Source organism: Puntigrus tetrazona, chromosome 3, assembly GCF_018831695.1.
Source record: "Puntigrus tetrazona isolate hp1 chromosome 3, ASM1883169v1, whole genome shotgun sequence".
Taxonomy (NCBI): domain Eukaryota; kingdom Metazoa; phylum Chordata; class Actinopteri; order Cypriniformes; family Cyprinidae; genus Puntigrus; species Puntigrus tetrazona.
The window spans coordinates 5589426-5616301 of record NC_056701.1 but is presented as its reverse complement, the minus strand read 5'-3'; the positions used below and the strand labels follow the sequence as shown (position 1 = coordinate 5616301).

The window sequence follows — 26876 nt, the reverse complement described above, 5'->3', positions numbered from 1 at the left end:
TTGCCCTGCTATGTGTGATCTTGAAAAGCTATGGAATGTAGAAGCTATACAATGTTATTTTGACCAATAAAGGTTCACTTCAGGAAGAATCTCAGTTTCTGTCTCTGTCCACTTCGGGGTGCTGCATTTAAATTGGTCCTCTCAGAAAAAGGTGCAAAGCTGTCACGTGCCGATCTCTTAAAAGTACATTTACTCCATATAGGCTTCCTCCAAAAGTACATACAGTTCCTATAGGGTAAATATTTAGTTTTTATAATAGGGTAAATACAATAGTTTTTTTTTTTTTTTTTTTTTTTTTAAAAGGTACTGGTTTAATGTCTATAAACTATAAACATTTTGTTTCCCTGAGTTTGGAGGGCTGTTTATTAATATCAAAACAAGAAATATCTTACGCATTGTATTTTTTTTTTTTACTTTTTAGTTATAAATTGCACCAATTTCAAACTAAAGTCATCTTAAATAATGCAAGTTAGTTATCAGCCACAGGATCACGCTGCTCTTTCTGTGATTTGTCTATTTCCGTTCCACCGGAGGTCACATTTTCTTTGTGTTGCATCGCCCCAAACGACCGAGCCCGTGTCCTACCACTATTTATTACATATTTTGAAGGAAAAAAAGTCATATTTAAAAGAGTCATCCATGTGTCATGTTTAAATACGGTGTCTCGGTTTTAAACTGCACTTTGCATTGTGTTAATGCATACGAAATTTGACTGATTTTCTCAGCTGGCGCCTTCCTTTAGCAAGCGAGAGAAATGTTTGTTTTTTGCAGTCGCCAGTATGAATGACAAAGCCACGCCCTCTCCATTCACTTGTCTGCGGCTGACGAGCCATCGAATGATCCTATTGGACCACTGATATCACGTGTCACTGCTCCAGCTTAGCGCACGCTGATTTTCTCTCCAGAGCGGCAGAACAGTGGAAGTCTTGTCGCTGCGCTGGTGAGTAGAGGGCAAAAAGCGCAAATGTAGTTTAGAACGTTTTAAGCTGCCAATATATCGAATAAATACGTTTTCATTTATCATAAAGGTGTCGCTTTAATACTTACATGCAGCAGAAATGTATGCAGTTCGATAGCAAACGGCTACGGCTAGCGATTAGCATGGTTAGCTCTTTATGCGTTTCACAAAAACAGCGACAGTTGAGCATCGCTTGAAGGTTTTTCTTATACTTCAAACGATTTAAGTGTTTTTGTTCTGTATTTTTCCAGTTAAAGTAACACCTCGACACAGTTTTTAGTTGTTTTGGGGCAGGGTCGCGACCATTTTATCTCGTTCGGTGGCTTTGGTCGCGTCTCAAAACCAAATGCGTAACGTTATCGTGATCAGAAAGCGTTTTTTGGGAGCACCCAGCCGGATACACGTGCACAGACTTAACACGATCGCGACGAGCGTGATGTTAAGAGCGAAATGCTGTATTAATGGAGGTAGATGTTTGCGCAGACTCCCCATTGTTTGACTGCGTTAAAATGGCCGCACAGCTGCGATGAACGCTGCGTTTCCCGTGTTTACTTTCAGCTTTGCGTTGCTTGAGGTACCATATCACGTTTACTTGCGTGTATGGGGGTTTATGTAGGAGATGCGTTGTCGTTATATTTATTTAGCTGGTCTGTTTTACATTTTACAGAGATACGGGGGCGGTTTCGGCGTCAACAAGTGCGTGTCCTGCTTGTTAAATGGGCACAAATTACATAACGGAGTGATATAAGTTTCACCGTGAATAATTGCACATTTTTGTTTCTCCAAAGTGTATTTGCACCAGCGCTTAAAGACGCTTAATATATGCACATGTATTTGTTGTTGTTTTTTTAAGTTTAACATTATTATATTTTCATTCTTCGCTCTGAAGTCACCCATGTAATGTGTTGGGGTTAAAAAAAAGTTTAATATATTGTTAATTTAAATATAATATAAAATGATTAAATGGTAAATTATAATATGGTGCAATGCATAAAAGAACATTATATAATGTGACAATATAAACTAAATAATATTTTACTTGCTCATATTTAACAATACCTTGCTGACTTTTAACGCTAAGGTTTTGTGGCACATTTAAAAATTTAAAAAAAAGTCTGCGGCCCGCCTCTTGTCTTAGTTGAGTTTCTGTTGTGTGTTGGCCTCAGGCCACTATAGTTGTCATGTTGTAGCTCTTTATAGCAATAATAATGGTAGAAAGACATGTTTCACAGCTGTGGAGCAGAAGTGGCAGGCTTCAGATGGAATTGTGAGGTCAGCAAACATTTCTGGCAGTTTGCGATGATCGGAAAACACATTTTTAGCTATGTGCCTAAGATTTCAGTCTATAAATAAAATTGGGTTTCAATCTAAAAGGGTTATCATAAGAGGTTTCTTGCGCTTGTGCTGCATCTCATAGGCCTAGATGGTATTATGGGTTGTAATTAGTCAGTGTTTCAGTGGAGATATGTGATGCTCCTGTGTTCTGTGAACATTTCCTAGGCTGCGTGTAGAAGGATAATATGGATTTGTGTGGAAGCTGAGTCAGAATTGCTCTAATTGCTTTATTATTACTTCAAATTCTTTTCTTCAGTGACGTTTTTTAATAAAGGAATGCCTTTTCCTAATCAATAAACCATAACTATACACTGTACTACACAGAAATTAGTTTTTGCTGCATTACAGGTTTCGACTGATTTATTATATACAGGAAACTGATTGTTTTTAATTACAGACCAACTGGAGCAGCATTCCTCTGCCACATATACACCAACACTGCCAAACTGAAGAACCACTTTGCAGCCATCATGGTAAATACATTTTTTACAAGAATACAAGATTTATATGATTAATTCCCAGAAAAAAATGAAGGAAATTGCTCTAAATCTGCTGACTAGTGCTAATTATGGATCATACAGTACTAAATCATATAGTAATAATTTCACTAATATGCCAGTGGTCATGCTGAGATAAATAATAATTTCCAGCTTGTTTGCAAACTTGATCAGTACGACTTTAGGTGTTTTTGAAAGAAGTTAATGAAAATGCCGTAAAATCAGTGGATTAAATATACCATTTTTATATATATATATATATATATATATATATATATATATATATATATATATATATATATATATATATATTATCAATGTTAAAGACCTTTTCTCCACCTTTACATACTTGAGTTCAAAAGAACTGTTTATTTGGAATAGAAATCAATTTTGACTTGATGAATGTTTTTACTGCTGTTTAATGCATTCTTGTTTAAAAGAGATATTGAATTCTTAAAATAAAAATGTTGCTGAAGCCAGCCTTTTGGATGATAGTTTGTGCACGACCTTTTGGTTTAACGTGTCACGTATGCTAATGTTTTTCTCTTTTTTTTGTTTCCGTGAAGCCCCCTCCTATTCGCCACCGCTCCATGCGCATCTTTGTGAACGACGACCGCCATGTGATGGCCAAACACTCTGCCATCTATCCCACCCAGGAGGAGCTGGAGGGGGTGCAGAACATGGTGTCCCACACCGAACGCGCCCTCAAGGCCGTCTCGGATTGGCTGGACGAGCAGGAGAAAGGAAATGCCAAAGTGAATTCCTTGGAGTCCGACGGAGATGGCGAGAAAGAGACGTGAGAATATTTAATTCTCTTCTGTTCACCGTGTAATTTTTAATATCGACCGCATGGAGTGAGCTGGTATCTCTCATCTAACTGTCCCTCTTATCCAGTGAACCAAAGTTGTTGGAGCAGCCCACGCGGTCCCTGCGTGGAGTCATGCGTGTGGGGCTAGTCGCTAAAGGTCTCCTGCTAAAGGGGGATCTTGACCTGGAGCTCGTGCTGCTGTGCAAAGACAAACCCACCATCACGCTGTTAAAGAAAGTTTCGGAGAACCTCGCTGTGCAGCTTAAGGTACGTCTGCATCATTTTTAAAGACGCAAAGTAAAAAAAACATGCATAAACCTCGATGATCTTTCTAACAGCTCATCACGGAAGAAAAATACGACGTTAAGCCATGCATCCGCGACGCCACCATCGTCATCAAGAACTCTAAAGAGCCACCCCTGACCCTCACCATTAACCTGACGTCACCCCTCGTGAGGGAGGAGTTTGAGAAGCAGGCCGCCGGAGGTAGGTTTGAAATCACGTGCCTTATGGTTCCTCTAACCACCCCACAACCCCAGAGAGAGCAAATGCAGATGGGATGGACTCAGGCAGGGATATTGTTTATTGGGCCTTCAATGGAGCTTGGGGATATTGTGTACAGACTAGTCATGTGACACAGATTGTTATGTTTACTGCCACCTGAAGTCTCACAGTTCCATGCAGCGTGATGTTAGTGTTGACGGCCCAATATACAGTAACATAAGTGATGGGTAAAGCTTTAAATAAGACCCAGTACCCTTTTGAAGTTTTTTTAAAAGGAGAGTTTACTGAAGGCTTACTGAGAATTAAGAAACCAAATCACAAACCTTGTTGTTTGCATGTGTTCGTATAATGGAGAAGAAAGGGAACAGTTTGCATTGCAGCAAAAATGAGAAGCAGAAGAATTGTCGAGTTCTGGTTCGTTCGCCGGGACTTGTTGACAGAGCCTTTCTCATAGAGGCTGGACGGAGGGCAGGAGGGTTATAGATAATGCTAGACATTAGGATACGTCTTAAATAATAGATTAGTCCAAAAGTGCTAATAAATGGTCACAGTAAATCAATGGATCTCTAGTTTAGAGAATTATGGGCAGCCTATTTTAGTTTAGTAAACAGCTTTTCAGGGCTAGAGTGCTGTATAGGGAAACACAGAAATTGTTTCGGCGAGGTAAAAGAATTGACCTTTGGCTAAATCCTGTTTTTGCAGCCTTTTGCCATTCATTTTTTTTTTTTTTTTTTACGTTAGATAAATGTCTGTTCGTTGGTCTATGGAGGGTTTTAACCCCCGAAAAATGGTAAAATGTTACTACTAAGTCTTTTTCATTTTAAAGATTACAGTGTATAACGTTAATAATTTTATGCAATGTTGTGGGATGTTGCCATCTTACAGTTGTTTTTTATTAAAAAAAACGCTTTGCAGTTTTTAGTTATTTGTGACCCTGGACCACAAAAAAAAAGTGTAAATGTTTTTCAATTTGAGATTTATACATCGTCTAAAAGAGGGAAAAATATATATAAATTAATAAAAAAGCAAGCTTTACTGTCCTTAAAAGCGTCGATATTTAGGCCCAACTATTTGAAAATCTGAAATCTGTGGGTGCTAAAAATGCTCAGAAAATCTATTTTCTGTCTAAATGAACTTCTCAAAAATACTTATCAAAATGATTTAGAATTTTTAAAGTTTTATTTTATTTACTGTTTGAAATGTACAATTTTTACCATTTTTACTTAATATACTAATGATTTTTGCCATTTAAAAAAAATCAATAATAATGACCCGTACAGTGTTTTTTTTTTTTTTCTTTGGATATTGCTACAAATATACCCAAGAAAACTGGTTTTGTGCTCCATGGTCACGTTTTACTTTAAACTTCTACTAAAGAAAATGGCAGATGATGATGCTTTGCATTCACAATTCAATCCAATTGATACAAAAATGTGCAATTTACCACCATTTAAGCACACATTATTAAAAAATGACGCTTAACACATCTGGGTGGTTCCTTCAAAATTTGTGTAATCAATAGAACGATAACCAAAGTGTGGCGGGGCTTAGTGAAAGGTCAATCGAGAGCCAACTTGAGGCCGAACTCAAAGCCTAGCCCTATCTGTGACCCCTCGGTTAGTGACGCCTGCCTTAGACCATCACAAGCCATCAGTTTTGCTGCAGTGTGGACTCGTTTTGATCATACCTCTTGTGTATCTGACTACTGCTGCCTGTGGTTCAAAATCTGATTCTCTCTGTCAAGCCTTCTAGTTTGTCAATTTTAGGGACGCTGGACCTTTGACCAACTGGACGCTCTCTGTCTCGGAAGGGGCAAGGCAGTGCACCCAGAAAAAAAAAAAAACAAGGGGGCGAGGGGGAGGGGTTCCCCCATGTCACACAAAGGCACAAATGCACTCAGATGTCACAGATACACAAGCCATAGAAGAACAATCACTCACTGTACACCTTAATGCCACAAAGGGGCTCTGTTCCAAATCATAGTGAGCTGCCTACCTAGGTGCCATCTTGAGGCATCATAGGTAAAGACCGTGACAGGAAATGTAAAGTAAAGTTTTTTTGCACCCTCACTTTTTAAATGGCTATATCGGCCGAATGTTGTCCAATCTTAACAAACCAAACATTAATGGAAAGCGTATTTATTGATAAATTGACCCGTATAACTGATTTTGTGGTCCAGGGTCACACAGCCTTATAAATGACTGGTATGGCATTGAAACACCATCCAACTAAGCATTATAGTGTTTGTGCCTACATTTAGTTTAAAATAATAATTTAATTCAAAATTATCATTATAAATTATTCTATTTTAAATTTATTTCTGTGTAAAAGTTTTTTTTTTTTTTTTTGTGCGATTTTAGTGGTTAATTTAAGTCTACATTTTCAAGAAACCGATTCAAAGCAGTTTTAACTATGCTTTTTATGAAGTCCAGTGTACATGTATGTTAATATAGGAAATGAATAGGAAACGACTAGATTTATGTTTTTCCTTTGTCACAGTGTAGCCTCACTTGGGTTTGGGACAGAGCCGGATGCTCCGGTCACTTTCTGTCCTGATGTTGTGTACTAGCACAGGAAGGGTTGCTCTGGTTTGGGGGGGTTCCCCCTCCTCTCCCCTCCACTGCCTTTGGTAGGGGTTATCTGCCTCCTCCCCCCCCTGGCCGTGAGACAGAAAAACCCCTTGGTCAAACTGTACCTTGTCTTCTTATTCCACCTGCCAATAGAAACGCTATCAGTCAACGATCCCCCGGATGTACTGGACAGGCAGAAATGCCTGACTGCCTTGGCGTCCCTCCGCCACGCCAAGTGGTTCCAGGTTTGCATCTTGTCTTTATTTGTCTTCTAGTAGTTGAGTTTGTTTTTATTTTGTTTCTGTGTTAACCTTATTTCATGCTGTATTATTTTTTCAGTTTGTGTGGATGGTTTTCTGTGTAGATTTGATTTTTTTTATTTATTTGTGGGAGTGTATTTGCCTCCGGTAGAATGTCATATTCTTGCTGGATGGTTTTGAATTGCGTTGCCAAGGACATCTTTGTCAATGCTGTCTGATTTCTGCCTGGCTAGTTTAACTAAGTGCGCTATTGCACCGATACACTGTTTATTACTTTTTGAGACGTCATTGCCAGTATCAACTGCTGCTTTTATAGTTCGGTTTAACATTTGTACACTTTGATTTTAAAATTTAAATATTTCAGTGCGAATGGGATGTGCAATATTTCTCCAGCCTGCCATACTGTTTGTTGCTTCGCTGGAGAATAACTTTTCCCCCCAATACCATCTGAATTGACCTTTTATAAGAATGCTCTGGGTTCATTGCAATTTAATTTTACTCATTAGCTTTTTTGGCATAATACTAACTGCCACCATTAATTTTGACTTTTTGTAGTGCTATAATAGAATGGAGACGGGGAAAAAAACAATCATAATACACACTTTGTCAAAAGTGCAGTAATATACTGTATTTGTTGTGAAATATATTGCTTTACTCTGTAGCATTTGTATGAGATGTGGAAAGCGGTTATTTGGCTTTAGAATTTTTTTTTATTTACATTTTATTATATAACAATTAAATGTAGAAAATATTTAGAATAGATTTACGTTGATATACTCTCTTTTATTCCAGAAAGTGGTCAGAAGTGACTCTAAATACATTTATAATGTTAATTACAAAATATCTAATTTCAAATAAATGCTGTTCAATTTGAACTGTTATATTTAAAGAACCCTAAGAAAATATATATATATATATATATATTTTTTTTTTTTTTTATACATATGGTCATAAAGAAATGTATAAAAAAAACTGCATATAAAGTTGTTTATATATATTTTTTTTAAATGCAACATTGGTGAGCTATAAGCCTTTTTCTTTTCATAGCATTAACATTGTCACACACGCTGCCTCTAAAACTTGCGTTGAACCCAAAACATTGTTATAAGTGTTAGATATTTAATCGAGGTCCCTGCAAAAAATCTTTCCCACCACATTGTAGTGCATTCATGATTTCACTGATGTGACGCAGTGCTTTAAAAAGCAGCTGTGTTTCCCAGATTTGACTCGTATCTAGTATCTTCTAGAACGTTCTCACTTGTATCAACTCAGTTCTGAAATGTAATGTTTAATCACAAGGCCAGCCACAAACACAAGCCCTGTTGTGTTCCTCATCTCTTGAGCTTGACCTTTTTAATCTGCTCTTTTAATATCTGTCATATATGTAGCTTCTCAACTGAGTAATGGCTTTTTTTGTAACTCTTAACCATTTGCCACCCTTTCTACATTGCTAATGCTTATCGACACATTATTCAGTATCGGCAAATCTCACCCCTTTTCTTTGTTTGTTGACTGCTTTGGTGTTGTGCCACATTATGATTCCATGAGATAAACCGCTGGATTGTATCCCTCCTGCTTTTGTCTCTAGGCCAGGGCTAATGGGCTGCGCTCCTGTGTGATTGTCATCCGTATCCTGAGGGACCTCTGTGCGCGCGTTCCCACCTGGGCCCCTCTGCGAGGATGGGTAAGTGCTGAACAAGCTGTGAATATAGGGGTGGCCCACATTTAAATTGCAGCAAAAGCTGTTGAACAGTGCTGCATTTATTAAAGAATGACCGTTCATTTTATTGACAAAAATGAAGAGTTGGTCGTGTGTAAAAAAAAAAATCGTTGTGACTTTCAAAAAAAGCTCTTAAAGGTAAGAGACAAACTCAATAAATGATCTTTTAAAGATTTTATTCTTGCAAGAAGGTCAGACAGTCGTATAGAAACACACAGTGCGACAAAGACGACAGGGCAGTTCTGCCTTTTTATATTTTGTCTCGCCCCTCAAGGTTACCGTTCTTAACAGCAGTATTTTTCCAAACATGAATAGGGGGTAGAGAAAAAGTATCATGGATTGCCTTTTTTAAAGATACTTTCCCAGTATAGGTGACCTCCCAGGGTCGCCATCCTTCTCCTTATGGCATAGCAGACCCTAAAGGTCGTATCTTGTTATAACTAGGGCCACTCTGCTGTTACCTTCAGTCAAAACCTCTCCTGCAGTCAATAAAAAAAAACCCCAAAAGAAATAAATTTTGCATGTGTGTGTATATATGTATATTTATGTATGTGTGTGTGCATGTAGACTCCAATTTACACATTTTTGTCGATTATAGTGCTTTGATTGTGATGATTTTTATAAAATGGCACATTAAAATTAATATGCCCACATTTTCTTTAGTATCTGTGTACGATTGCAGATGTACTGATTTTGCCCTACTACATAGTCTTCAAAGAATTTAGATTTTAACTTTTATTTTATTACAAATAACTTAAATGTTTAAGTATATATATTTTTTTAAGAAGCATTTTCTTTCCACCATTGGTCATTTTATTTTATTTTTTTTTACAAATGATTTATTTATTTATTTTTTTTAAGCCCTTAGAGCTGCTGTGCGAGAAGGCGATTGGCACTGGGAATCGGCCAATGGGAGCAGGAGAGGCTCTCCGTCGAGTTCTCGAGTGTCTCGCGTCTGGAATCCTAATGGCTGGTAAGCTGCTCCACGCTTCATATCTAAAACAGATCTCACGATGACTGCCTGACGGTGTATGAAAATACAGTGTGTCCTTTTCACAATATTGCATATTAAATTGTGTTGTCTGCATTAAGTATTACAAAGGTGCTTTTGAAATTTCTCAATTTGAATGTGAATTTGCCCGCTTTTAGATGGCTCAGGCATTTGTGACCCTTGTGAAAAGGAGCCAACAGATGCCATCAGTCACATGGATCGCCAGCAGCGGGAGGACATCACCCAGAGTGCTCAGGTTGGTCCACAGTTTACGGTTTTTGTTACAGTTTTGCATTTGATCGCTTTTAGTTCTCCATTTATGGGTGACTTTTTGTTGACAGCACGCCTTAAGGCTTTCAGCGTTTGGACAGCTGCACAAAGTACTCGGCATGGACCCGCTTCCTTCAAAAATGCCCAGAAAACCAAGGAGTGAGACGCCTATTGACTACACAGGTAAAAGTGAGTGAAAGTGGATGTTTTTTCCTTATTTCGTGGAGGTTTTGTGCATCTAATCCCTCTATTTTGAAGCGAGAAACTTGACATCTTTCGTCTCCGTAGTTCAAATCCCACCGAGCACAACCTACGTGCCGCCAATGAAACGCCCCATAGAGGAGGAGGAGGCTACAGATGAGAAGAATCCAAACAAGAAGAAGAAGAAATTGCAAAAGAAATGTAAATGCCGTTCCCGTGCTCTTAATCTGCTTATAGTGGATTTATGCAGAGCTTTGCATTTAAAACATGCCTTGTTTTGTGGCCTTCAGCTCCAGAGGAGAAAGCAGAGCCGCCACAGGCTATGAACGCGCTGATGCGTCTGAACCAGCTGAAGCCGGGTCTGCAGTACAAACTCATTTCTCAGACCGGGCCAGTCCATGTGCCGGTGTTTACTATGGCTGTAGAGGTGGACGGAAAGAACTTTGAAGCTTCTGGTCCCTCCAAACGCACTGCTAAACTCCACGTAGCCGTCAAAGTAAGAGACCGGAATGCAGAAGATCAGTTAAGGATCGGTCTGAAATGGTAGAAACTGAATTTTTTAATTCCTTCTCCAGGTCTTGCAGGATATGGGCCTGCCAACGGGGTTGGAGCAGAAGTTAACTGAACTGGTGAAACAGGAGGAGCTGGTGACCGCACCGGAGGCTTTGCCCGCTGTGACCCAAATGGAGCCCGAACCAGCACCAGCCACAGAAAGCCCCACCGACGAGGTATCGATTTAGTTTATTTACAACATGTATCCAAATAGTTGCTTGTGAAGTGCAGAATGTACTATGTTCACTAGCAACTTGTGGGCATTTTATGGATGCAGAAAAGTCAAAGTTAATTCAATTTCTAAAGATTTGTGACTTTTGTGGTTTTCATTTAAATATTAAATAGTTAAAAAAAAAAAGTCAAGTAAATTGTATCACAAAAACATTGTCTAACCAGTTTGTGGTCTTTAAATTAAAAAAAAAAAAATTATTAAAAGTGGCCGTATCCACTTTAATTGTTACAAAACATTTGTATTTTAATGAAATGCTGAATTTAAAATTCAAAGAACAAAAATGAGCGTAGCCGTTTCAAACATTAACAGTAGTAAGAAAAGAGAAAAATTCAGCTTTGCATCACAGAAGTGTTAAATTTTTAAGACTAATATTTCACAATATTATTGTTTTACACCAGACAAATGCTTGTTAAGCTTGGTACGAGACATCTTTCAAAAACAGTTTTGGTTTAATTTTGACTAGTTGGTCACATCAAACTTCTAGTAATGTACGCTTGTTCTTCAGAGCGCTCGACAACAGGGGCCCATCCTCACCAAACATGGAAAAAACCCGGTCATGGAGCTGAACGAAAAACGCAGAGGACTGAAGTATGAGCTCATCTCCGAGACCGGCGGGAGCCACGACAAGCGCTTTGTCATGGAGGTGAAGAGACACAATCACTTTCTAGTTCTTCATATTACTCGGTCGAGAGGTGGGATTCTCTATAAATTCATCGTGATGAGTTCTAGACGGATCGAATTCAAAAAGCTGCTGTTTTTCGCCTCCAGGTGGAGATCGACGGACAGAAGTTTCAGGGAACCGGATCCAATAAAAAGGTGGCGAAGGCCTACGCAGCACTTGCAGCCCTGGAGAAGCTCTTCCCAGAGGGCTCCAACTCGGAGGCAAACAAGAAGAAGAAAATGCCTCCAATGGTACGCCCCAACTCTGTTTTCACTGTCGTTGTGATCTTCACTTGCGTATTCTGTGCGTAATTGTCTGATTTGCTTGTTTCAGCACCCCGCTGGATTTGGGATGGTGAGCGGGCCGCCCGTTGACATGGTGGTCAATCCCAGGGGCCGAGGAAGAGGACGCGGCAGGGGCCGAGGCCGGGGATTCAACAATGGTGGAGGATTCAATCAAGGTACAATTACTGCGACGTCTGAAAGCATCCGTGTGCATTAGGCTTTTAGACACTTCTTGACACTCAAAGACCCGGCAATGTTTTAATCAAACATTTCAATACTTGCCTTTGGATAAAGAGGACAGCTTACAGTAGCTGATGGCAAATAATCGGCAAAATAAGGGCATGACTTCTTAAATTTAAGATTATAAATGGTAACTGGTTTATTTTTTTAACACATTTAAGCCTATTCATGTAATGGTGACACACAGTTTTTGATGTTGTTTTACTTTTTTTTTTAATTTAGTGTTATCATATATTTTTATTGTTTGATTGAGATTAATTGGAATGCACAGTGTTAAAAATGGACTTGAAAATATCATTTGAATTTGAGTTATGTTTTTGCATATGAACACTTTATATATAAATGGCGGTATTACAATTAAATCTCAATTATATTACATTTATTACAGTACATGTTTTTGTTTTAATATACTTTGATATTAATATTTATGACATTTAATGTTCAATTTGTGACCACGCCTTGGTTGAAGCATGTTACTTTTCAGATGTATGTGGGCTGAATTATAAATTTAAAGTCTTAGTTTATGGAAAAATATTGTGTATTTTATGACTAAAGGCTAAATTTACATAAGAATTATGCTTTTTACTTGTGTCTAGAACAAAAGTCCTGTTGACTTGCTTTTGAAAATATGCAAATCCTATATATGTGTATATATATGTATATATGTAATATCCTTGTTGTCTTTTAGGTGGATATGGAACGTATGGATATGGCGGGAATAACAACTCTGGCTACAGTGAGTATTATACCATTTCTCCTTGGTGCCATTGATTTTTATTTATTTTGTATTTTTTTTACTATAGCATCGTTAGGTAGCTTGTTTTTTGGGAGGGGTTTTAACTGTAAGACTTGCCGTTTTACTTTCCCATTTATTCTTATTTTTGACTGCATCTCAATTTAAGTAGTCTGTCCACTTTGCTCTATTTCTATGCAAACTGCCACTCTGCTCATTTCTTGTTAACGATGTATTTTAATGCGAGTGACCGCTATTTTATTTTCTTTACGGTTTTACATTTCTCTGCTTTGTTGTGCCATGGGACGCAAACTTTCCTCGGCGAAAAAACGAGAAACGTTCCCAACATGCCAACGCCACTTTCTGAGGAAAGACCTTCTTGAGGGTGACCGGAGCAGAGAAATCTAAAAAGAGAGAAAACAAAACCAAAAAAAAAGATACGCAGAGAACTATCTTTGGTCTTGATGATAACTGATTGACATCCTTGACTCATGGCCGGTGACGTTTGTCCTGCCAAACACAGAAGACGTCTAATTCTGTGCTTCTCTGCTCTGTCTCACCCTTTAGGTGACTTTGTCTCAGACTCCTATGGCTACCACGAGTTTGCGACATAAACCCGTCCAATGTTTTCAATAAGCACGCAAACGTGAAACAAAAAATAGAGACCGAGGGGGGGGGGGAAACACTGGTTACCCGCAATTATGAACTCGTTTCCTTGTGATGTTTCGCCCACAATCTCACCTCAAAAGCCTGCACCAACGATCAACTAACACTGTGGATGTGAACGGGAGTTTCTGCCTGAGGAAATCAAGAAAAACAAGACATTCTGTCGTATTGTATGTGCCACGATCAGCGCAGTCGAGCAATGCCACTGGCTGACAGACGGTCACAAAGTAGCGGACTGACATTTCTTCTGCATCTTCACTCTGAAGTCACTGTATAAGCCTTGGTTTGTTTGGTTTTTTTTTGGCAACAGTTTTTCCTGGAATAATGTTCCTGAGAGATTTTTTTTTTTTTTTTTTTTTTTTTTTTTTAAATTGTCACTTCCATACATTGCCATGTGTCTGTTTTAAAGTTTATTTATTTTCCTTTTTGTAAATGTGATCGATGCCATTGATTTGTGAGAAACGGAGTAGGCACAGATTTTTAATATCAGGATGTTATCAATTCTGTGAACTGTTGAACAGAAGGAGTATATTTGCTGCAGTTTTTGTTTTTAAATTTGATGTCTGTGAATCGCGTCATATTTTGCAATAAATTTGATTTCATTTACAAACCTGTGATATCTCGTATTTTTTTTTTTTTTTTTTTATAAACATTTGTGTAGGTTAAGGATTTATTTTTATTTTATTTTTTTTTTTTTTTTTTTAAACGTGTAGGTTTAGGATTTATTTTTTTTTTTTTAATGCACATCTTTAGCTAGTATTGTGATTTTGAAAACAATTTAACTCTTGCAGTATTGTACAAATTCTGTATGCACCGTTTCGGGAAACTAAATTATTAAGCCCAGACCACATTTTCGGCATGCAAAATTGTTGCAATCAGTGCAGCCGCCGTATGACAAACCTATTTATTTTTATTAAATTCAATGTATAACACATCCGTCATGTAAATGTATACTTCCTCTTTGTGTTTTTACTGTATTGTTTTATCTTGGCGCAATTTATTTGCGGCTCCAAACTTCAACTTTGTAGTGCAGCGATATGCAAAACAACGTTTTAGCAAAAGCTTGCGTTTCTGCTGTCTTTGCGTTAGCATGCGTTTAAATAAGTATAGCGACACATTGGCGATTTCAAAGCCAGAAAATGCATGGTTTTATTGAAGCTCAAATGACTTCAATCATAACTTGACACTACTGAGTGACATTAAGTATCCTGAACTGATGTATATTTTGTAGCAAGTTTTAATGTACATTTTTTAGGTTTGTTAAGCATTCAGTTTATAGTGTGAAATGGAGTTTCCAATCAACTGAACCTTTAATATTTACTGTGTTATTCCTCTTCAGATTTCTATAATAACGGAGGGTCTAATGGTGGGCCGGTGGCCCCAGGCCCTGGATCATCAGGTCCTGGCACAAACATGTCTGGAGGTGCTGCAGGGGCGGGTGGTTTCGGCTCGTATTACCAGAGTGACGGCAGCTACCCGTCTCCTACCGGTACCCCCAAGCCACCCGGCAAGAAGCCTCCAATGCACCAAAACACCAAGCCTCCCGGCACCGGAGTGGGCCCAGGGGGAGCTTTCGGTCAGTACGGCCAGGGATTCGGACAGAAGAAGAACTTCGGCCCGGCTCAAGGTGGAGGCGGAGGAGGTGGAAACTTCAACTACAGCACGGCTTATCCCTCACAAGTCACCGGAGGACAGGAATACAGCTATGAAGGTGAGGAAAAGAGTTACAAGAATGAAAGAAATATAAAAAAGCATCACGATAATCCACACCACTCCATTGCTTCCAGCTAAAATGAGTCCTCTTCACAATATTGCCTTTTCCAGAAAAAGTTGACTGCGGAATGTGTACACACTGTGTAGAAGTTAAAAAACGGTCCAAAAGCAGCTCCAAACATGTTGGGTGGATTTTGATGCTGGAAAATAAAAAGAGGAGGAACTTTTCTGATGGAGGAAGCGTTATGAAAAGACAATTTTATTAATCAAGTTGTTTACAAAAAAAGGTGGATTGGAGTGGTGTGGGTTACTTGAGGGTTATTGTGATTTTTATCAGCTGTTTTGATTCTCATTCTGACGGCACCCATTCACTGCAGAGGAACCAAGTGATGCAATGCTCAATATCCAAATCTGTTCAGATTTAAAAAAAAAAAAAAAAAAAAAAATTCCTTTTAAGGCCCATTCGCAAGGAGAACCCGTTTTAAGAATTGTCCCTCTATAAAAAACATGGTCAGAGACGGTCTTATGTGAGTGTATTCTTACAAGCAGGTCGTCGTGCCATTTTCTCATGCACAGGCAGAAGTAGCCCTCATAGGCCTCGTGCTCAGTTATCTGGTTACTCGTATGCGAGATGTGAGCAATATTACATAAATATGGAATATACGAACAATGCTGAATGATGAGTAATATGGAATAATAATTTCTTTTACAAGCTACAATGACAGTTGTAATTGTCCATACCATTTTTTTTTAAAATATAGTTTGCTTTAAATGCAATTATTTATTTTTTTTTTTGTCCGTCAATGATTTCCTTGTGAATTAGCTGGAGACAAATTTTCTAAAAGTGATGTTATCCTTACAGCTGTGGTCTCAGAGTGATTACCGTCTTTGGTGTGAATGGGTTTTAAATGTTGTTGATGATTCAGATCTGCTCTTTCTCACAGGTTACAGCAACCAGTCGAACTACAGCTCACAGGGCGGAGCCAACCAGAATTTCGGCGGTAGCTCCGCCTCCTACAACAGCGGACCAGCAGGGTACGGCCGGGGCGATCCCAGTATGAACTACCAGTATCGATAAACCCGCCATGCAGTCGTACATCTTCATTTCCAATCAAAGGAGCATCATGCGTTCTCATTCTGTCGTTCTCGATTTTTGGTTTCTATCACCAACACCCGAGCTGAAGAAAATAATAGCAACCTCTAAACTTCGTGCAAAAATAGTGTTTTTTTTTCATCTTTCTTTTGAAGATTGTGTAATTTTATTTTATTTTTTAAGTTACTTCTAATCTGTGAACTCCCCCAAACTACTGCCCTCAAACAGAAGTGAAATAAACCCAAAGGCAACGCATGTGACGACCTGATAATTTGTTAATATGCAGTGACGGGACGCGCAGTCCTTGAGTGATTTTAACCATTCACACATGCATAAATATAAGATGCATCAGTCTTTTTTTTTTTTTTTTTTTTTGTTTGACCAGCAACATTTCATGATTTTTGCCTGTAATGGTAGGCTTTTCTTTTAAATTATGAATGCACACGTGACATTGTTTTAAATGGTTATGTGACCGTGAAAGTTGTGATGTCAGGTCGTTGTAGCATTGGCTGTTTTGGGTGGGGGACCTTTATTTTTCCGAACAATGTTTAAAGAATGTGTGGTGTTTGTAATAAAGGATTTTATTTTGGAGGATATCCGATCTCTGCAGTGTTTTTGAATGCGCTTCTCCCGGGTATTGCTTAAAATTGTCAAAGCACAATATATACCGTTTGATATTCAAAATGAATATAACACCTGGAAATGCAATAAGAGGGGGGAAAAAAGCAAATGTGTGTTGTTAGGTGTGATGATAAATACAGATCTGCTTCAAAGGTAAAGGTTTTTAAATAAAAATGCAATAGAGAGCCGCTCTAAATTCACGAAAAAATTATTAGAAATAAAATTATGTAAGCCACAATTTAAAAAAGCATGTAATAATAATAGTAATAATGTAAATACAAATGGTTTCCGATTTATGGAACATTTGTAATAAAGCCACGCTGATAAAATTAATTTGAATTTGATTGAAAAACGCAATGAAATTTTAAAGTTTAATAGCGAAAAACGGAGCCGCTCGTCGTGGTTTACGGTAAAATAAAGTGCTGCGCTTCTGTTAGGGTGTTTATGGCTGACCTGACGTCACTTCCGTTTCCTCATCCGAGAGCAAGGCGACTCCAGCATGGCTGACACCGGGCTTTTGGAAGCGCTCTTGCGGCTGCTGGAGAAGGTAGACGGCGGTGTCGACAGCCAGGACGTGTCGGCGGATCTCGGGGTGGATCACCAGCTGATCGTCGGCGCGGTGAAGAGCCTGCAGGCGCTGGGAGAGGTGAGCCCGCTCTGACTGATGCAACAGCGGCGCGAACCAACCGGAGCCGTCCGGTCCCCGTGAACCGTGTGCATCACAGAAACCGCGACGACCAGCGACTAACCAGTCAAAATAACTCTTAATATTAGCAAAACATACCTATGTTTTCTATCTGTATATCTATTCGTCTGTATATGGATGTTTGTGTGACTGTCTGTCTTTCTGTTTTTCTATATATCTGTCTTTCTTTCTGTCTGTCTATCTTTGTTCATATTTAACCATCTATCTCAAGTCAAGTCACTATTATAATGTTTTTATCTATGTATCTATCTGTCTATTTATCTATCTATCTATCTATATCTATGTATCTATCTATATCTGCCTATCTATGTGTCTATCTGTATATATCTATCTATCTGTATATATCTATTTATCTATCTATGTATCTATCTATATCTATCTATCTATGTATATCTATGTATCTATCTATCTGTATATATCTATCTGTATCTATCTATCTATCTATCTATCTGTATCTATCTATCTATCTATCTATCTATCTATCTATCTATCTGTATATCTATGTTTTGCCATATTATACTGTTAAACATTGCAGCTCTTTTCAAGGGCCTGTGTTTTGTAGCATATTTTTGTACATTGGCAAGAGCATTCCTGGTTTTCCTGACCCTGTCTATGAGTATCAGCGTTTATGCCGCTTTGTAACAGAAACATGTAACCGTTTGTGTGTTTGGATGCTGTCCTCAGGTGATCTCGGCGGAGCAGAAGTCCTCCAAACGCTGGGAGCTGACGGGAGAGGGCCGTGAGATCGCGGAGCAGGGCAGTCACGAAGCCCGCGTGTTCATCGCCATCCCGGACGAGGGTCTGCCGCAGAACGAACTCATGGTGAGGGACCAAAGAGTCGCCCCTAGTCTGCACTGCTGGAGAAGACCCTAGGACGGGTCTCATGAAAACAGACACTTTCTCTAAACTCATTCATGTTTGAGCGTTCTTAATAGGTTACGATGCTAAAAAGCATTTTTTTAAATCTTTCAATTATTTAAATTTGCGCAGTACATCACAAAAGTATTCCAAAAAAACTCTCATGCAGTGATATATAATATTTGCCTGACAGTGGGAAAGAAAACAAAAATGTATGTATGGTTTTTTTTTTTTTTTATATATATATATATATATATATATTTATATATATATATATATATATATATATATATATATATTTATATTTATATTTGTATTTATATATATTTATATTTATTAATATATATATATATATATATATATATATATATATATATATATATATATATTATTTATATATATTTATTTATAATTTATTTATTTATTTTTTTTAGAAAATGCCGAGCGGGAAGGTTGGTTTCAGCAAAGCCATGTCCAACAAATGGATCCGTCTGGATAAAGCTCATGAGGGAGGACCAAGAGTCTTCAAAACCGTGAGTTACGTCCGCACACGGGACAGATCGAGCCTGAATCTGTTGGCCAATGCGTTATTAATGCAGCGTGTGCTTCAGGTGGAAACTATTGAGGATGCAGTAAGGGACAAACTTCAGCTGGTGCAGAAGGGACTGTCGGCAAAACTGGAGGACAAAGTGAAAAATGAACTCAAGAAACGTAAACTGCTATCTGAAGTGTAAGAGAGTGTTGAGTTTTTGGCTTTAATGTATTGTTCGTTGTATTCAGTCTGTAAATGGTTAATTTTGATGTTATTGTTTATTATATATCGCTCCATGAGCAGTAGGAGGCGCTGCAGATCAATAACAGTCTCATCCCAGTTTTTTTAGTGGGAATACTATATAAAGTGTGTTTAATGTTTAATTTCAGGACGGTTAAGTCGTACTGGATCACTAAAGGCAGCAGCTTCAGCACCACCATCACTAAACAAGAGACGGAGCTCACTCCAGAGATGATCGCCAGGTGAGACTAATCAGATTCTCAGAGGTAAAAAGCACGTTTTCAGTTCTTTGTGCGCTGGTCTTTAATATCGTGTTTCTCTCAGCGGAAGCTGGAAGGAGAAGAAGTTCAAACCGTATAATTTCGAGGCGATGGGTGTCGCTCCAGACTGCGGTCACCTGCACCCGCTCATGAAGGTCCGGACGCAGTTCAGACAGATCTTCCTGGAGATGGGGTCAGTCCTGATAAACCACGCTTATCAGATTCAGTGTCCAGAGGGATTTCACACATGCTCGGGCAGCGTTTACGTGGAGCGTTAAAGGGCATGCCTTCAATCTAAACATTTAGTTGATAATTAATAATTAGACGCTTTCGTCGCAAATGTGTTATTGCGATGTTTTTTTTTTTCTGGTCTTTCACGGACAGCTGGCTGCTCAAGCTTTTTGTTATTTGCATTCTGTTTAATTCACTACCGTTATGAGGCATTATTTTCCTCTTTTGACTGATTTCCTAGATATTTTTTTTTAACCGTATTAGATCAGACATCAGTGTCATTAAAATCCATCTCAGCGCTGCAGAAGTGGCACAGGAGCTGCATCTGAAATGGCATTTAGATGTATTTTCAGACTGCTCGGAGGTCGAATCACTTTAATGAACGATTCAACAGCTGAGCGAATCGCCCGTTTGAACAAATCACTGACTTGTTGCCACCTGCGGATGTTTTAGATTCATTGAAAGCACCTTTCCGTTTAGAAAATCAGATATTAATTAACAAAACGTTAAAAAAAAATATTTATTCATTAAAAATTAAGTTTACAAATGTTGTGACGTCTGTGATTTATTTTTATTTAATTTTTTTAAATAATTTAAAACGTTTTTTTTAATTAATATCTGATTTTCTAAAAAAGGTGCTTTCGATGAATCTAAAACATCCAGCAGCTGGCAACAAGTCACTGATTTGTTCAAACGGGTGATTCATTCAGCTGTTGAATCGTTCATTAAAGTGATTCGATCGTACGGGTCTGCTGTGATTTTCTTTTGAAGCTTTTAAAGATTTGACATTATTTTGCCATACACCAATATGACAATTGCAATCATACCTATTCGAAATATGTGCGTGTGCCATAGTTAAATCAATTGTGCCTTCATGCGCAGCGCGTTTTCATGCGTATACACCTAAGCATCGGCTCTGTCGTTCGCAGATTCACAGAAATGCCCACTAATAACTTCATCGAGAGCTCTTTCTGGAACTTCGACTCTCTGTTCCAGCCCCAGCAGCACCCAGCTAGAGACCAGCACGACACCTTCTTCATCTCGGGTGAGGAACGTCCGCCGAGCTCCTGGAGACGTTTGGACCACGTACATTGACAGCATGTTTCTCAAGTAGTATTGTGTGTGTTTCCCAGACCCAGCCCTCGCTCATGAGTTTCCTCAGGACTATCTGGAGAGGGTGAAGCAGGTTCATTCTGAAGGAGGTTACGGATCACAGGGGTAAGATGATGCGCATATTATATTAGTTGTATGCTTTTTTTTTTTTTTTGTGGTTAACTATTTAGCAAGGTTGCGGTTAAATTGGTCAAAATTGACATTTAATAAAAAAATTGACAATAATAGTCTCAATTAATAATGTACAAAATAAATAATTTTAGTTTACATTTATATCTGTGTGAGTATATTTATTACGAATAAATACACACATACAGTAAATATTTTAAACACTTTTTATGTATTGTGTATATAAATAGACTTAATATCAAAATTATCAATTTATATATTAATATAATATAAATGATCAATTATCTTAAATATATGCATTGGTTTGTAATTATATATGCATAATAAATATACACGGTATACACGCATTATATACACAACATTTTTGTTTTGGATGTGATTTTGACAGAACTAGTTATTTTAAATTTCTATTTAAAAAAAAAAAATACTATTATTTAGAAATGTTTTATTAATATGAAAAAAAAAATCACCCAACAATATTAGGCAGTGCAAGTATTTTGAACATTGATAAGAATAAGACAATGATTTCTGAAGCGTCGTTTGACTCTGAACACTGGAGTAACAACGCCGAAAATCCAGCTTTGCATTGCAGTAATAAATTACATTTTAAAGCGCATTAAAATGGAAAACATTTATTTTAAATTGTAATAATATTACTGTTTGATCTGTATTTTTTAATATTAAATGCAACCTTGCAACCCCCAAAAAAATCTATCTCCAACTTTTGAACAGTATTTTATCGATGTCGTTTTACCATCTCAAATCAATTTTAAGATACAAATACGACTGGAAGGTTGAAGAAGCCCAGAAGAACCTCCTGAGAACACACACCACGGCGGTCAGCGCGCGGATGCTGTATAAACTCGCACAGCAGGTGAACACACACATACACACACACACATTCACAAACTCCCTGCTAGCTTCACCGCTCTTTACTTCAGATCTCACTGGTCTCTGTGGTGTCGTCCTTCAGGAGAAGTTCACACCCGTCAAGTACTTTTCCATCGATAGAGTTTTCCGTAATGAAACTCTGGACGCTACTCACCTGGCCGAGTTTCACCAGATCGAGGGAGTCGTGGCCGACTACGGCCTCACCCTGGGAAACCTCATGGGCATCCTGCACCAGTTCTTCACCAAACTAGGTACTACACTCCTCACGGTTTACGAATACGATACATGAGTGTGTGAGAGAGAGAGATGGTTGTTTGACTTTTTGATGCTGTTTGACATTTAGACATCCCACTGATCATTTTATTGAAATGCTTTCTTTCAGGAATCACAAAATTACGCTTCAAGCCTGCTTACAACCCCTACACCGAGCCAAGCATGGAGGTCTTCAGCTATCATGAAGGTAAAACTCTCCATACAGAGGCATGAAATGTGCTACGTTTACATTGCTAAAGCTAAAAATATAATATATATATATATATATATATATATATATATATATATATATATATATATATATATATATATATATAGTAAAAATAAACAACTGTATACAGGCATGTGTGTGTATTTATATAGACTTAATAGAGACAGTACACACATTATGTAAAAAAATAAAATAATAAATGTAAATGCAATTAACCATAATTAATTCTTTGCGTTAAAACAGCCTGCTGTTTTGTGGGTATATAATAATATAATAAAAATACAAATTATTAAAAAAGAGGTGATAATGCAATAACCTAATTTTAGAATCAAAAGACTTTGAATAAGTATTGAAATAGCATTAATATTAAAATCGACACGGAAAGGAAATTAATCGTTTTTTTTCTTTCCCTTAAAATTTTTTTGTGAAATGCATTTTTTTTTTCCCCCTCTGGTAGTCTGCAAGGCTCTGTGAAATAACAGAAATCGTTTGCAGAAGTGATATAACACAGGCTTGTAGTTGGAGACAGTCAGGCCACATTTAAACATTTTCTGATTCAGATCAAAGTTTTTTGTGTTTTGATTCGCAAACTGGCTAGTAAAAGTAAAAGAAAAAATACAGCTACTATTGCATGATGTTTTCTCACAGACACCCTGGCAGCTCAGAAACTCACGCTCGAGATATCGATGTGCGTTTAACTCGTGAATCTTTTTGTCGGCACTTTCCACGCAAAGGCCGCCGCTCTTCCTCGAACCGTCTGAACCAGTTTAGCATCATAAATCTTCCTTCCTGCTCGTTCTCTGTCAGGTCTGAAGAAGTGGGTGGAGGTGGGTAATTCTGGGGTCTTCAGGCCTGAAATGCTGCTGCCCATGGGATTGCCCGAGGGGGTGTCAGTCATCGCCTGGGGTCTGTCCTTGGAAAGGTACGTTGACTCACACACACACACACACACACACACACAATATAAAATGGCACCGGCTGAATACGAAATCTCATAATTGCTTTCCCCCCCCCCGTCTTCAGACCCACCATGATCAAATACGGAATCAACAACATCCGAGAGCTTGTGGGACACAAAGTGAACCTTCAGATGGTGTACGACAGCCCGATATGTCGACTGGACTCCTGAGCGACCGTCATACGGCTCAGCATATGGATTCGTTTGTGCTCGCCTGCATTTTTATTGTTTATTTAAGTCATGACACACACAGTGAACCGCACTCGGCCGCTCGGGCATTAGCTACGAGGGCTTTGTTGAACAGGCTGACGTCAAAGCTGAGGAAAAGAGTCACGTCTTTGCATGAGGAGCGTGACATTGACCTTATTACAACATCACCGCCTGATATAGAAATCCCCACTGGCCTCCACTCAAAGCTCCACTTCTGTTTTATGTAGGTTAATTCTTTGATTTCTGCTCCGCACACAAATAAATAACCCTTTTCCGTGACAGCTCTGTAAAAGAACAGCCACTCGGCGTGTTCTCGTGACCCAGAATGCAATGGAAACTATTCAAGTCCTCCTACTGTAGAAATATATTAAAAATGTTTCCAAACTATAGCATGACTGACTTAATGGTTGTTTAAAGTTCATTCACTGCAAGACTATGCAATTAAACCTTCCTTTGCTGGATCTTTTTCAAATTTCTAAATTTCACAAAATAATTACCAAGAAATTAAAGCGTGTGACCTCTTTAATCAAATGTGGAAATATACTACAATAATAAATAAATATTAGTGCTGTCAAATGATTAATCGCATTCAAAATACGTTTTCGTTCACATAATGGATGTGTACTGTGTGCATAGAAAAGCACATACAGCTTATATTTTGAAAACATTTACATGTATATATTCATATACATTGTGTTTATTTAAAATAAACACTACATATTTTTCTAAAATATGTACATGCAAGTGTTTGTATCAGCATATACTTAAATATACACGTAAACACAAGCAAAAATTATTTTTTGAAACGCCATTAATCGACTCGTGTGTGTGTGTGTGTGTGTGTGTATTTTTAATCTTCATTGTGCGTGTGCGCTTTAGCAAACGCAGAGCTTGAGAGGTCTGGATCAGGGTCTTGAGTCATTTGTGTAAATCCAGTGAAGAGGGCTAAGCTTTCTTCCTCTTAGTAAATCTCTCTCTTGGTTAAATGGTCGAATCTGTTTGATCTGGCTGTTTCTATGTTTGACCGCTGGATGCAATGTGCAGGTTCTCAACCAGCTTTTTTACTATGACAGGACATTTTTTTTAGCCCACGCTGAAAGCAAAAACGCGCATGTTTAACGTGTTGCTATGGGGACCAGGGACCAATGAGATTTCCGTGTGGGCGGGGCTATGCAATGACGCATGCGGTTCGCAGGGTTTACGATTAGGAGCCCCCTACTGCCACGTTATTTAAAGATCTTTCTTCTAAAAACGTTTTCAAAACTATTTTTTATTAACTTTGTGATTCTAGAACCTTCCAGAATTGCATGTTCAGTAGTAAAAACAAAATTAAAAAGTTTTTTTTCCCCACATATTCAAAAATAGCTTTGGCATCAAATTACATTTATTTTTATTATATATATTTTAATTAATTTAAATAAGGCCCCCGTGGTTGAGAACGGCTGCGCTTGGGTCAAACTGGACTGATGTTTCTGCCGTCAATCGACGTCTTTTCCTCCCCTTTAGATGTCCTCTCTCTTTTCTAAGTAATATTATTTCCTGGCTGCACTGATTCTGTTTTTTCGCTGAAACTGACGTAAATGTTTGTTTCTCTAGGGGACGCTTGTACGTCGTAGGCAAGTTCCATGAACAAACTAAATGAGATTAGTGCCACTAATTCCATTTCTTTCAGCAAAACTTGTGGTTGGAAATGAGTTAAAGCTGCTTCCGTCATCTTTTCGTGTCTTGGCATCTACAACTTAAAATTACGTAAATGCACGCTGACCGATCAAATTTTGGGGTCAAATTTTTTTTCATGTTTTCGAACGAAGTCTCTCAATCTTGACAATCCTCAATATCGTTAAACCATACGAAATAGTTACACATATTTTCAAACATTTGTGACCAAAGCTGAATAATCAGCATAGTTACTTTACTCCTCGGTGCGACGTGATCCTTCGGAAGTCGCACTAATATGACGATTTGAAATATTTGATTTTTATCACAGTTTTTTTTTTTAATGAATTGGACGTTTGGATTCGATCAGGCTTTATAATCTCCTCATTTCCCGGCATCTAAGATTACATAAAAGCACATGTAGGGAGGATGTGAGTTGGATCGTCAGGCTCTGAATCTGGGACAGAAGCATGCTGATGAAGTTTTCACAGGACGCATTCGCCACTGAAAAACAATTTAGATGATTTGAACGCAATCCTGTTTTGAGTAAATCTGCTGGCCCCGCCGATTGCCCTTTGGGGGAGGAGAGGTCGAGGGAATCCTCTGTGACAGTGAAGGATTACGTCTTGTTTACTTGCTTAAAATGTCGTAACATCTTAAGTGGCCGAGTCAAAGTAATCCCCTATCGTTTAGAAATAACCTGTCTGAGAACAGCCCCGCTCCGCTCGAGTCTCAGTCTCAAAGGCCGTGGTATTTACATGCATTTGTATTTCCGCTCGTCCGTGGAGATCATTTTCACTCGCTCTGTGCGCAGTTATCGAAATTACTTTTCCGAGTACAACTTGAGGGTTAGCAAGGTTCTTTATTTACAGCAGTTGTGACAGCATTAGCTAACGCTTGTCAACCAAAATGGACTGTAAGAAAAAAACAAAACCAAACAAGTCATCCCGCTTTAGCGAAATATTGCATTTTAAGTAAATGGGGGCGTTCGCGCGGCACACATCCTTGGGATATTTGGAGAAGAAATCTTAGCAAGGGTGCACATTTGCCAGTCTAAAATGCTAACTAATTGGCTAGCGATATATTCGTCTACTGCAATGTAAGTGTCTTTGAATAAAATCTGTTGAATGCGTACATCCAAAGCAGGGGTGTTAATTAAAATCGAAGCAGCTAAAATTAAACCAAAAACTCCCAGGTCACCGTTTAGGAGCTGGCTGACCCTTGTTTCATCAGGCAGGTGTTATTTTTCTGTTATCTGCACCTTTATTGAATTGCAAAACCCCTGCAGATGATTTTGGGGAAAACACAGATATTTTGCATTGCATCAGCGCTCGTGAATAATCTAAATGAATCTAGTACATGATGGGTGTTTACATGTTCATGCACAGCCCTTCATGTCTAGTCGCAGCATAGATTTTCCACACATGCAGCCTGATTTGTTTTATTTAATATGCAATGATAAATAGCGATTTTTCAGTTGGCTATTTAAAAAAAAAAAGCGAGATTTCACGCCATTGCCAAAAACCAACATTTGAAATAGCTGATGCGATGCAAGAGCGTGTCCTGTGTGAACAACCCCATGCGGTCTCCAAAATGCAGACCAACGCAAACATTCGAAGATGATTTTAGTGCATTTTTACTATGGTGAGCTTGACGTCTAGATTCAGGTGAATCAAACATCATGAATCATCCAACAAGC

At 38.3% G+C, this 26876-nt stretch overlaps 2 protein-coding genes across 6 annotated transcripts; both read left to right on the top strand.

Moving 5' to 3' along the window:
- Window positions 1-853: 853 nt before the first annotated feature.
- ilf3b (interleukin enhancer binding factor 3b) lies at window positions 854-16882 on the top strand. Of its 5 annotated transcripts, none has more exons than XM_043234796.1 (19): window positions 854-940; window positions 2691-2766; window positions 3357-3586; window positions 3685-3865; window positions 3937-4084; window positions 6826-6917; window positions 8521-8616; window positions 9514-9625; window positions 9802-9899; window positions 9985-10096; window positions 10202-10315; window positions 10405-10610; window positions 10690-10842; window positions 11404-11541; window positions 11667-11810; window positions 11893-12019; window positions 12772-12819; window positions 14822-15193; window positions 16140-16882. In XM_043234796.1, exons 2-19 carry the CDS (start codon window positions 2764-2766, stop codon window positions 16271-16273), a joined length of 2508 nt encoding a protein of 835 aa, XP_043090731.1. In that variant the 5' UTR covers window positions 854-940; window positions 2691-2763; the 3' UTR covers window positions 16274-16882. The 5 variants fall into 5 exon arrangements, with proteins under 5 accessions (XP_043090731.1, XP_043090730.1, XP_043090732.1 ...); XM_043234795.1 differs by having other exon boundaries at window positions 9985-10102; XM_043234797.1 differs by lacking the exon at window positions 12772-12819 and having other exon boundaries at window positions 9985-10102.
- Window positions 16883-17369: 487 nt separating this feature from the next.
- On the top strand, window positions 17370-23910 carry farsa (phenylalanyl-tRNA synthetase subunit alpha). Its single transcript, XM_043233909.1, has 13 exons — window positions 17370-17555; window positions 18300-18437; window positions 18908-19006; window positions 19085-19203; window positions 19395-19487; window positions 19570-19698; window positions 20666-20781; window positions 20870-20954; window positions 21753-21852; window positions 21952-22120; window positions 22252-22329; window positions 23161-23275; window positions 23377-23910. Exons 1-13 carry the CDS (start codon window positions 17409-17411, stop codon window positions 23480-23482), a joined length of 1494 nt encoding a protein of 497 aa, XP_043089844.1. The 5' UTR covers window positions 17370-17408; the 3' UTR covers window positions 23483-23910.
- The last annotated feature ends 2966 nt before the right edge of the window (window positions 23911-26876 follow it).

Bases quoted from the DNA above. Each gene is read 5' to 3' on its own strand.
- ilf3b (XM_043234795.1), top strand. The intron at 3,866-3,936 runs GTACGTCTGCAT...TCTTTCTAACAG, and splicing joins ACCTCGCTGTGCAGCTTAAG to CTCATCACGGAAGAAAAATA. The intron at 6,918-8,520 runs GTTTGCATCTTG...TTTTGTCTCTAG, and splicing joins GCCACGCCAAGTGGTTCCAG to GCCAGGGCTAATGGGCTGCG.
- farsa (XM_043233909.1), top strand. From the start codon at position 17,409: ATGGCTGACACCGGGCTTTTGGAAGCGCTCTTGCGGCTGCTGGAGAAG. The intron at 19,007-19,084 runs GTGAGTTACGTC...CGTGTGCTTCAG, and splicing joins GACCAAGAGTCTTCAAAACC to GTGGAAACTATTGAGGATGC. The intron at 20,782-20,869 runs GTGAGGAACGTC...TGTGTTTCCCAG, and splicing joins CGACACCTTCTTCATCTCGG to ACCCAGCCCTCGCTCATGAG.